This window comes from Fusarium coffeatum, assembly GCF_003316985.1.
Source record: "Fusarium coffeatum strain FIESC_28 chromosome Unknown BRIP53273_contig_132, whole genome shotgun sequence".
Classification (NCBI taxonomy): Eukaryota; Fungi; Ascomycota; class Sordariomycetes; order Hypocreales; family Nectriaceae; genus Fusarium; species Fusarium coffeatum.
This window is the reverse complement of record NW_022157925.1, coordinates 1-11,749: the sequence shown is the minus strand read 5'-3', so window position 1 is coordinate 11,749 and position 11,749 is coordinate 1. Positions and strand designations below refer to the sequence as shown.

At 47.9% G+C, this 11,749-nt stretch overlaps 4 protein-coding genes across 4 annotated transcripts; 1 reads left to right on the top strand and 3 right to left on the bottom strand.

The window, feature by feature from the left end:
* Nucleotides 1-920: 920 nt before the first annotated feature.
* On the top strand, nucleotides 921-6,719 carry FIESC28_06071 (uncharacterized protein; the record flags this gene model as incomplete). Its single annotated transcript, XM_031160216.1, has 7 exons — nucleotides 921-1,125; nucleotides 1,246-1,698; nucleotides 1,801-2,050; nucleotides 2,503-2,551; nucleotides 2,619-2,812; nucleotides 4,208-4,817; nucleotides 4,878-6,719. 7 exons carry the CDS (start codon nucleotides 921-923, stop codon nucleotides 6,717-6,719), a joined length of 3,603 nt encoding a protein of 1,200 aa, XP_031015635.1.
* Nucleotides 6,720-7,311: 592 nt separating this feature from the next.
* On the bottom strand, nucleotides 7,312-8,423 carry FIESC28_06070 (uncharacterized protein; the record flags this gene model as incomplete). The annotated part of the gene is made up of 2 exons (XM_031160215.1): nucleotides 7,312-8,235; nucleotides 8,304-8,423. 2 exons carry the CDS (start codon nucleotides 8,421-8,423, stop codon nucleotides 7,312-7,314), a joined length of 1,044 nt encoding a protein of 347 aa, XP_031015634.1.
* A 789-nt stretch (nucleotides 8,424-9,212) lies between these two features.
* On the bottom strand, nucleotides 9,213-9,772 carry FIESC28_06069 (uncharacterized protein; the record flags this gene model as incomplete). The annotated part of the gene is made up of 3 exons (XM_031160214.1): nucleotides 9,213-9,220; nucleotides 9,269-9,548; nucleotides 9,629-9,772. The coding sequence occupies 3 exons, from the start codon at nucleotides 9,770-9,772 to the stop codon at nucleotides 9,213-9,215; spliced, it is 432 nt and encodes a 143-aa protein (XP_031015633.1).
* A 650-nt stretch (nucleotides 9,773-10,422) lies between these two features.
* FIESC28_06068 (uncharacterized protein) lies at nucleotides 10,423-10,949 on the bottom strand (the record flags this gene model as incomplete). Its single annotated transcript, XM_031160213.1, has 2 exons — nucleotides 10,423-10,773; nucleotides 10,839-10,949. 2 exons carry the CDS (start codon nucleotides 10,947-10,949, stop codon nucleotides 10,423-10,425), a joined length of 462 nt encoding a protein of 153 aa, XP_031015632.1.
* Between the last annotated feature and the right edge of the window lie 800 nt (nucleotides 10,950-11,749).

The following is an 11,749-nucleotide window of genomic DNA, read 5'->3' as shown; positions in this document are numbered from 1 at the left end:
AGTATTATAATGACCCGGCCATAGACTTGACGCAGGCTGGAGCTTTTGCAACTGGCTATTGGTGTTCAAGACTACCGCTTCAGCCCAAAGCACACGGCGGCTATTTAACTCACTAACGCGCATCCACTAGACTGCATGTCACAGTGTCTACGCCATATGACAGATCAGTTTCGACTACGTCCTAGATAGATCTGGATCTGTACCATGCAAGTCATGAGTACAGTAGCTAGAGCGTCTATGTTCGTCGGATGTAGAATATATCGGCGCTAGCTTGTATCTTGATCTTATGATGAGAAGCCATTTAGATCATATAAGAAACAGTGGTGAGCGAGTCCGTTCTCCAGACCATCCTGCTGGGGTGACTGCAACTCGGGTGCTACATTGGCTCCAATTATACAGGCACAATGGTCCATCTGCAAGTACTGTGTTTCTCTATATTGGCAAATTGATCGTGAGATACCAACATGAGAAAGCACAAGGGCTCATCTTTAGCATTGTTTAGAAGGCCAGACTACACCACTATTATCGGGCCATGTACACTGAATCTGTGTCCCTACCTTGGAGAGAACACATGGATGATGGATGATATATGGATCTCTATGAGAAATCCGAGTATGGACGTGAGGTAACAGATCTAATACATATCCGTATTCGCAACAGAGTCCAATCCATGGATATTTCTCTTTGCTACAATCCTGTGTTGTAAGTGTTACATCACCAGCTGTCAGATAAAGTACAGAGCGTTCATCATTTAGCAGTGCATGTGCGACATTGCCTCTGCCCCTCATGATAAAATAGGCAAACCCCACCTTGACCATATTAGGAGGCTATGACGTCTCAACTGTCGCTTCACTTCTTACACCATCAACTTATACATAACCGGAAACCTCAAACTAAGAAATCTCTTACTTAATATCACAATGCCTGAGCGTACTGTTCTTGTTACAGGTGCCACCGGCCTTCTCGGGCGGGAAGTGTCTGCGGCTTTTGGGCTCAAGAATTGGGAAGTTAAGGGAACAGGTTATTCCCGTGCAGACGGAATCAACACTTTCAAAGTCGATCTAGGCAATGAGAATGAAGTATCAAGTTTTCTAGATGAGACCAAGTTTGTGCCCTTCTCCCTCAGTACCGCATCTATCCTTGAACTAACCTAGACACTCAATGTGCAGACCTCAGGTCATAGTCCACTGTAAAGTGTTGAACTAGCTATAGGCCAAAACAAATACTGACTATTGTGCTTTCAAGGCGCTGCACAACGTTTCCCAGACAAGGTTGACAAAGATCCCGAGGGAGCTAGGGCACTCAACGTCGCCGCGAGCAAGGCACTCGCTAGATTGGCTGCCGAAAGGAACATCTTTCTCATCTACATCTCCACTGACTACGTCTTCCCTGGTGTGCCCGGAGATGCCCCATACGAGGCTGATGCCGAACCTCGACCGACCAATCTTTATGGCCAGACCAAGCTCGATGGCGAGCGCGCCGTTTTAGAAACTTTCAAGGAAGCTGGCAAGGAAGGTTTGGGCGTTGTGCTTCGAGTTCCTGTCCTCTATGGCAATGCTGAGACACCGTCTGAGAGTGCTGTCAACGTTTTGATGGATGCTCTTTGGAAGGCCCAAACACAGGGAGCCCAAATTAGCATGGACCACTGGGCTCTTCGATATCCCACGAACACTGAAGACATTGGTCGAGTCTGTCACGGTATGTGTTACTGTGGTTCGAGCAATTGCGTTCTCCAGATAAGCCGTCCCGATTTGTTGAGGGCACAAGGACAAGAATGGATTCACTGACAACGTATTTCAGATATCTCGGCCAAGTATCTCGATACTCCCAGCAGCGATCGAGCGTCGCTTCCAAGTATTCTTCAATTCTCTTCTGAAGATCGGATGACCAAGTACGAGATAGTAGCCCTGTTTGGCGAGATCATGGGTTTGTCAACGGAAGGGATCAAGCCCAACACCGAAGGGAATGACCCAAATGCCAGTGTGCAGCGACCCTACGACTGCCACTTGAGTACCAAGGCCCTGAAGGACTTGGGTGTTGACGTTTCGACGTGCGACTTTAAAGGCTGGTGGAGACGTGAGGTTCGGGCGTTTCGAAAATAAGGGCGCACATATTTCCCTCTGCCATCAGCAGTTAGTCAGATATGCGTAGAACATGTGTTCTGAGTACAAGTTTCAGATGAGACATGTTCTCTTGAGCGGTCCTTGGCAATGGAAAAGGGGGTATGTCTTGAACTGTAACCGGGGCTCTGTCGAAGCCTACGGCAAAAAGAAGTACTGAACATCGAACTTCATCCATTCACTCACAGCAAGATGTCGGATAGGCTCTGACTCTGATTCTTGAGGTGCATGATTTCTCGCTACAGGAAATGCCAGTGCCTGATCCGTTAAAGCTGCATGACGTGTGGCTCGACAGCTTCTTGGCGACCATGTGCACTTATGAGATGGGAGTATATCAGATTTACTCTAGTATAGCTAGTTCTATTTAACTTGTGAGCAACAGCCCCTGGGAAGGCCACGGGGTTCTTTTGCTGATTCATTCGTTCGAGAGGGTATGTCGATCGTCGATTGCAATATTTGTCCATTATCACACTATGCGAGTCAAACCTACCAGTCTAGAATGGCATCATGGAAGTCATCGAAATTGTTACTATTGGTACTGGAATGGGCGCTCAACGACTCGAAGGGATGAGTTGGGACCTCGGCCCTTCGCATACAGGGTACGTATCTGGCTTCATACCAGAGCCTTTACTATTGCAAGCTGCTGCATACCATTGTCGCTATTGCATCGAATTATATTACATTGCTCACTGGTAAGTTGGAGGAGATGGATCCTATCGAGGGAGAGTTATTGTAGCGTCGAGGAGATCTAGATTGGTGCCATGGTGGTTTGTTCATAGTGAAATGACTCCCTTGAACCATCCTTTCTTTCTCTTTCTCGTCAACTGCCTCTAACATTCATCAAAACTGCGAGCTGGACACTCTCCTTTCAAACGACTTCACTGATGCAAAGTTATTGTCTTGTCATTGAAAATCGAAACAGTTCACCCGGTGTGAACCGAAATTCACGAAACCTCGTATCGGCTTCTTTCTAGAACAAGGCGCGATAATTGCTTCTTGCAAGACGAATCCCATGTTGCAAGCTCTCCTATCATCAACGTTTAGATGTAAACCAAAACCGAGAAATAGGTGTATCCAGTACGACAATCATCAACTGGAGACCAACCCTGGCGACGATCCCTTCTGATTTACGACTCGATCTCTTACAACGGCGGATCGATCCGACAACCTTGGTGCGTTTCAGGGCCATCGCTGCTCCGATAGGGCTGCATCAGCGCTCCAGGGTCTATCCACCACTGCAGGAACATCCTATTTAGCGGCATCGCCGTTAACATGGCGTCGTCAGTGGCGGTTGTTGCGGCCGCCCCGGTGCAATTTCACGACTATTTGTTGTATCCAGTTGATGATGAGAAACCGCCCATACCAGACTTGTCTAAATATCGAAATTCGCGTGGAAAGAGTATATCTTCTGCATCTCATAAAACGTTTGAAGTTTACCCCGACACGCCAACGGACGGAACCCATTTGGCTGAGGGAGATTGTTATCCACGACTCGATTCGCCAACATTTTCTACAAAAGCTATTCGGCTTCGATCCAAAAGTGTAACTTCTTTGATCACGTTGAGACGAGAACGGCGACATATTATATCGCCGCCGCTCCCAGCGTCACCGTCCCCCGCGGTCTCAGTTTCAGTTGGCAACCGTGGAGTAGAGTTCTTCAAGGGTCTAGCAGAGAGTGTGACTGGGGTTATCGGCAGTTTCTCTCCACGAACCGCAGTGGGAACGACAGTAGTCGAAACTGACAATGGAAGCACAAGACACCGCCAGGACTCATTGTCATCTGGTCCTCCAGTTGTTCGCTCACCGGTTCCGTCAGTGTTGGTGTCACCATGCGCACAAAGCTTTGCCCGCGCATCAAGCAATTTAAATTTAAATTTAGCGTCAGACTCTCAAACTGCGCCGTCGCCCGCTGTCCCGCCCGGCCCCAGCAGCCCCCTGGCCAGTCCGTTATATGTCCTAACGCCTAAAACTACAAACATCCCGCCGTCACTTCCATCCTTAGCTTCTAAACCTCTACCTTTACGATCGCCAACGTTTAATCACGAATACTTCCAAAATCTTACGCAATTGACCGGTCGCGATCGTAGTCGCAGTCCAAGTCGAAGTCCCAGTCGCAGTCGTCCTCGAGGCTCAGACTTCTTCAAACCCCTTCCACCGACATCTGCGTTTGACCTCTCACCACCAGATTCACCTATACTGCGCACAGTACCGTCTGCCAGTGATATTGCGCGATTCAAAAGTCGTAACCTTCTCGCCTTACGGATCAACACTGAAACTGCCGAGCGCGCTGCAAAACTCGAACGAGAAGAACTTGAGCGGCAAGAACAAGAGGCAGAACGTTTGGCTGACACAGTTGCCCGTCTTGAGGCTGAGAACGACCGTATTCTCGTCGAACAGAAGAAGCGTGATCTTGCGCGCATACACGCACAGCTCCCAACCCCGTCTCCAAGATTTCCAAGATTATTTGTCCTTGACAAGCTTCCTTTCCTGTACCGCAGCAAGCGATCGAATGCTGTAATAAGCCAAGCCGGCACGCCAAGCCCTGGGGCACCAACTATCTTTTCTCTCGATTTCAGCCGTTCCAACAGTCCTGAGGAATCTTCTTCACCAGACAAGATGAGCTTTATAGAACAGGGCGGTAAAGGCATAGTGCCGGGCACTGATGCGCCAACTTCTGCTATTAATGGGGGCGAAAGGGTGAGTTTCGCATAGCATCTTTATGATTGCGCCAAGTAGCTAACATGGCACCTCCTCTAGCGTGTGTGTGTACGATGCCTCTCTTCCGTGATCAATCTCCCCGTCAATGCCGACACCTCTCCCGTAGATATCATCTACTCGACTGCCAACTTGACAAGTCATGACATCGACCCCAAGGCTAGTGTTTTGATCGAATGCTATGTAGAGCTAGGTCTTGAGCGACGGCTTCGCCGTTACGAGCGTATCCGCGACGTTATGAACTCATGGGATCGGGACCAGCAGAACTCTCTTTTGGTTGTTACAAACGATATCTCGCAGAGTAACGATTCTGATCTTGACTTCAAATCAGTGCCACGGACTCCAACACCTCCTCCCGGTTTTACTCTGCAGATGTATCATTCATCTAGACCAGGCAAATGGAACAAACGATGGATCACCTTGCTGGAATCTGGTCAAATGTTTGCCTCTAAGAAGCCTGATTCAAAGGTTTCGGATAAGGACAGTACAGTTTTATGCCATCTGTCAGACTTTGATATTTACACGCCAAGGGAGAGCGAGGCTAGGCGTCATTTGAAGGCACCACGACGTTTTTGCTATGCAGTGAAGAGCCAGCAAAAGACCTTCGTTTTCCCCAATGGCGAAAACTTCGTTCACTTTTTCTGTGCCGAAGACGGACAAATTGCTAGGCGATTCCTGGAGCTTGTGCAGCGCTGGCGAAGTTGGTACCTGGTCAACAAGCAAGTTGACTTCGAAAAAAAGGAGAACAAGACACCTCAGATCTCTATGGGCTTAGACAGTCGAAAATCTCCAAAGGCCATGTCCAGGTCAAAGAGTACGGCTGCCAAAGGACACAGCACTCAAGCTTCTGTCGATGAGACTCCCTACACAATAGGCGCTTTTCAGCCGCTCCTTGACATGGACCGGTTTGACAAGCCTCTTGAGGAATTTGGCAAGGATTTGAATCAGCAAAAGAACAAGGATGAGCCCGACTCCGATCCCGAATTCAAGACCGGACTCGTCCGTAAGGCCACTTGCAAACAGCCAAATGTTTTGTCCAAGTCCAAATCCGTGCACCATAAGCATATATCACCAGCGGAGGAAAATCAGTTTTCTCCTGCTGGACTCTTGGGTCAAGGCTACGAGGAGAAGCGCAAGATAGCAGAACGAGCACCTACGATCAGTCCCGTTACTACAAATGCGGCTTTCACAAAGGGAGCGTCGCTGTTGGGCCAAGGCTACGAGCAAAAGCGCAAGATATCTGAACGAACGCCAGTTAACAACAGTGTGCCTTCGACTAACGCAGCTTTCACCGATGGACCTTCTCTACTGAATGGAGGCGTGCTTTCACCTACAACACCCAGGGAAAATACGACAGACTCTAAATCATGGTTTCCTCTAGGTACGGACCAGTCTGCACGGCCCAGCTATCGCAGTCGATCTGTTCGAGACACAAGCAGACAACCTGTCGCTGACAACGTTCCTGACATGCCACAACAACCTCTAGTCAACTTGACCAACAGTTTTCCCGAGCCACCTCGATGGCGTGAAAACAAAAACAAGGGCCATGGTGTAAAGGCTCCGGCAGGCGGTCCTCTAATTAGCCTTGCCACAGGCGGTCAAAGTAACAATATGTTCGGTACCCGCAGCACTTCTGGTCTTGTCAACCAGTCGCGCGTTCCGCTCTCGTCTTCGACCATGACTGTCGGCAGTCGTCCTCGGAGCCGATCTACTGCAGGAATGCAGCAGCCACCGAGCCATGCTCCCCCTGTGCCCCCTGTGCCAATCCGCTCCTTGCGCCGGGAGATGACGGCTCCAGTCGATCAGTCTCGCGGTCGCGATCCCCGTCCTCGAGAACCTCTGATCAACCGCGCTGGGACAGTTGGTCACTCGTCAAGGATCTGAGCTGCGGCGGACTCCAGGTAGACACGCTGAATGTTATTATGATTTTACGCAATTATGCCTATGATGTTGCAGTCAAAGGATTCTCCTGTCATGAGTTTGCGGTTTTTTTCTTTCTTTTTTTTTTCTTTTTTTTCTTTTCTTTCCCTTTCCTTTCCTTTCCTTGTTTGGAAAAGAAGAGTAGACAAAAGATTTTGGGGGAGATATGACACGAGGAAATGTCGGGTAGAGGGTTTGGTGTTGGATCTGTCATACAAGATTAGGCTTATTGCCCTTGGTCTTGCTGATACCTATTTCATTTGTATTTGGGAGTTTTCTCAGGCACCAGAATGTTTTTTTATCTGAAGCTCATGACGAACGACGACCACCGGGTATAGGATGGGCTGGCACTATCCTTCTTACTTTGATTTATGGGCACTGTATCTGTATGATAGGGGCTGAAAATGTTGAAAATATCTTGATTTGTATCCATTCATTAGAGGTATCTCTGGTCTATCTGATAGTGATGTATCTCTAATCAACTTTCACCTTGACCATTCAGCTCAGGCTCTTATTATACTTTTTCGTTCTGCACTCTATTAAATAACGTTCCACCTTACTTGCTGCGCTTGTGGATCTTGGCAAGGAAGGCCTCGAACACGCTCTTCTTGAGGCCACCGCTCTCATCAATGTTGGCAATACGCTCGCGAATCTGGCCAACAACCTTCTCCTCGTAGTCGAGGTAGCGCTGCTCCAACTTCATGTCGTCGTAGAGCTTCTTGATGACCTTCTCCTTGTCATCATCCTTGCGGCCGTAGTTCTCCTCGAGTATTTGGCGCTGCTCAGGGGTAGCAACGGCAAGGGCCTGGTTCACGAGCCAAGAGCACTTGTTATCCTTGATATCGGTACCGATCTTGCCAATGTGCTCAGGGTTGCCAAAGTTGTCGAGGTAGTCGTCCTGGATCTGGAAGTACTCTCCAAGGGGGATGAGGATATCCTCAGCTTGCTTCAGGTTGCTGGGGGTGGCGAGGTTGAGCTGGTGCAGAGCGAGAGCAACAGGGAGGTAGAAAGAGTAATAGGCAGTCTTGTAGATAACAATGAAGCTGTACTTCTCAAGGGAGAAGTTGTCGAGGTTGACACGGTCCTCGGGGGCGGTGAGCAAGTCGCACAACTGGCCGAGCTCGGTTTGGAAGGTAGTCTCGTGGAAGAGCTCGATGAGGTCGACGTAGGCAGGGTGGGAGCGGAAGTACTTCTTGAGAAGAGTGTAGATGGCTGCCTCGAGCATGAAGGCGTCGTTAATGGCGATCATGCCAACACCCTCCTGGCGGTACCAGCAGGGCTGACCGCGACGAGTGATGCTGGAGTCCATAATATCGTCGGAAACGAGGAAGAAGGCCTGCAGAAGCTCTGTCATCCAACCGAGAGTAGCAGCCTGGAAGTACTGCTCCTCAGAAAGAGGCTTCTCGAGGAGGAGGGAGACAGAATCGGGGACGGACATGCCGCGGTTGCATTTTCCGCCGAGAGGGTTGACCTCGAGGGACTTTGAGGTAGCATGTTAGTTGAGTTTCAAGGAGTTGGATATAGCTTCAGATTTGGACTCAGACTTACCCGCTTGTACCAATCAAGCTGCTCCTGGGGGAGCTTGTAGGAGCGAGCATGTTCGAGGAGAGCCTCCTCAAGCTTGGGGTAGACCGAGTTGAACTCGTCCAGGGTAGTTTGTTGAGCCATTGTTGGTGATTTGTGTGAGTAGAATTAGAGTAGAGTACAAGGGACGAAATTAAATGGGCTCGGGTTGGTCTAAATAGACATAAAGTGACTGGCTAATAGATTCCCCAGGAGTAACTCAATTCATTTGTTAGTATGGGTTCTCACCGTTGAATCCCCCACTGCGACTAATTTACCAACTCTCACCGCCTACTATCAAGCTGCTGGCTGCCCCTCCACTACCCTGGTCCCCTAAGGGGGAAAGAAAACACCGAACTACAGATCTGCAATTTCGGTGCATTTTGGTGTTGGAAGGTTCGCTGTATTTCTTTCCTCCTGAGGGGACCCTTTAAAGTCTGAGTACTGTCATGGGGCAGGGGACTTACCATGTTTGTTCTCACCGAGCAAATCAAGTCCGAGTGGCTAGCCCCTCCTCCTCCAATTCGCGAATTGAATAAGGAAAGAGGGGCAGCAGGCGGGGAGCCCCTCCTTGCTCCCTCCTTGTCTTCAACTAGAGGATATCCAGTAATTATCGTGCATGTTCCGGCCTGCAGTAATAAATGACTTCCGACAGATTTCTTTGTCTCATTTATTATTTTCTACTTCCTGCTTCTTCAGTTCGAATTGAGGTCTCGACCTTTCTGCTGACCTTTTATCAGGTACTTGGTAAGGGCATATTTATTGACAACCTGAAGTCTTACCCTCTATTTGCTGGATATTGGTTCTCTTGTATCGAGCATCTCTATTATTGGACAGTCAACTCAAAGTTGTTAGTAGATACCTGTTAAGTGATTGGTTTCTGATTCCTAACTACTATCTGCCTAGATGAACTGTTAGCCAAGATTATAAACTACTTGTCTGTTACCTACTCTGTGTATACGTCAACTGCTTAGCTTTGGCTTCTTCTTCCTTGTACCAACTGATCCCTTGTGGGACAACATACTTGATCCTATCATACCACTCAGTGTCGTTCTCTTGAACCACGCATAACGCTTCACGCAGAGACTTCTCTGATGCTCCGTCCTTCATCATCTCAACGATGCACGCTGCATTGAGTCCTGCATTGCGAAACCCTTCAACAAAGTGCTCCACATCGTACATATGCGCAAATCGAGTATGCGTTGGCGTACTATCCATGTCTTTGCGGTTCTGGATTGGCGAATCTTGTCAATAACGTCTCATCAATGACGGCTACTTACAGGGAAATATATGCACACGCATGTACATACCGTGCAGTCCAGGCACTTTGCTCCCAGGGAGTCGACATATTCGTTACACTTCCTACTACCCCAGTAATGATTACAGGGCCATCGCATGATCTTGTGTGTGTTCTGCTCCTTTTGCATCTCGTTGAGGAGTTTTGGTATCGCCATGTCGCTCACAAAATTACTGATTTCTCTAGGTAGGTATGCTTAGCCAAAATTCGCGCTCCTTTTTCCATGACATGTCTTGTGCGCTCGCTCTTATACTACGTCTCGCTCGGTGACGCTGATGGTGACGGGTCTTAACACTGCGATGATTCGCTTCGCACGTGCTGCAGCTGATTGTACAATGTTGTAACTTTCGCTCATTCTGTGGGACGTTGCTGGCATTCACAAGCGTTCGAATGCTGTGATACATGATGTTTGGCTGGACGATCCATCACGTTTCGTTAGTCAGAGAGACTATTAGGTGCAGGATCTGTGAAGCTTGCCCAGGACAATAATTTGGAAGACGCAGCTTGAAAAGGACCTACGTTGCCTGTAGATCAGGATACCAGCTATAGCAATACTCAGAGGGCTATCGTTATGACACTGCCGTCTCAAGTCACTGAACAAATTCTATTCAGAAAGGACTGATGGTACGGCCGTGTTGTGATTCAGTAAGATGTGGACTAAAATTGACAACTCTAACTTCCTTTTCAACCCAGATAACAACAGTATCGGTTCCTGGTTCGTCTAATAACATCCATCTTAAATCCACTCGCGATATCTAACCTAAGCGCTTGCAGGAACTCCGTTATCGACCCTGTTCGGTTTCAAAATTAACGTTCATCCAAATATCTCCCCTTTTGATCCCATTCGTGTTCTGCTCTCACCCTCTCCAGCCTTTCAGCCAAGTTATCTGGTGTCCATTGCATAGGACCCCTATCTCGTGCGATCTCGACGGCATCACAAACAGCATGATAGAGTTCGCTGAAGTTACGAAAGATATAGTCCAATGCCACTGTAAGAAGATTGTCCACGTTGACTTCCTTGGCGCTCTCGATGTACGCGTTAATCTTTTCGTAGGTGATACCGTCCCTCTCGGAATACTTATCGAGAAGGTATCGTACAAAAGTTTCGTGGACATGTGATGCAATCTGCTCGTTCTCTCCATACTGCCTGCGCATTCTCTAAAGAATATGGTCAGGTTGTGAAACTCAATTGGGGGCGTGGCAGATAGATGGGTATGTTTTACCTCGCAATCAACGCATATGCTTCGCTTGAGGAACACGTAGTTGGGACACTTGACTTCTGGTGTCCAGCACATCAAGCATGGGAAGATTCTGACTGCTCTATTGGGATACATTGTGTCGTACTTGAGATACTGAGGAGAGGGTCCTTGTTGAAGTTGGCTGTATATCCCGACAGCAGTAAAACGCATCTCCTGGAATAGGATCTTCAGCAATACTATACCAATCATTAAAGAAGACTAGAGTAAAGTAGACCTGCCATCAAGCATAACTTGTGGCGATCATGCTCGACTTTATTCGACGACTTGATATCCCTGTCTCCTTCATTTGCGACACTCGAATAAACCAGCATCAATGTTCATAAAACTCTGTATCCATAAAGAAGAACGATCAAATATCCGTTGTTTCACCAAAATTTCGGAGTATTGGCCGAACTGAGTTTCTACTGGAGCCGTTGTGGTACAACATCTAACGTTGGGAAATGAGTGTAAGTGAAGCAAAGTTGAGTGGCTGCAATATTGGTTTGACGGTGCAGTAAAGATAGAATCATGTTATATCACCAGCAAAAAATATCTCCTTATTCAACATCTGCATCTAATTTTGAAATTGCTGTGTTACTGATGACGAAGACCAAGTTCAACGGTTTTGGTTCACATTAATATTCCTCTTGTACTACCTTCACTATGCATACAGTGCTTCAATACAGTGTTCGTAACTATATGTACGGACTTGTGATGCGCGCCTAAGCTGTTGACATGATGATTGTCATTTTGTCAAGCACTAGGCGGTCATGCTCATGACACCTCCAATCTCCATACTCCGGCCCTCAATAACGCCCAATTCTGGTCTTTCGAATGCCATCAGACTTCTGCTAGTCTCTTGACTGACTGATAGAGTTTTTTTTTTTTTTTTTTTT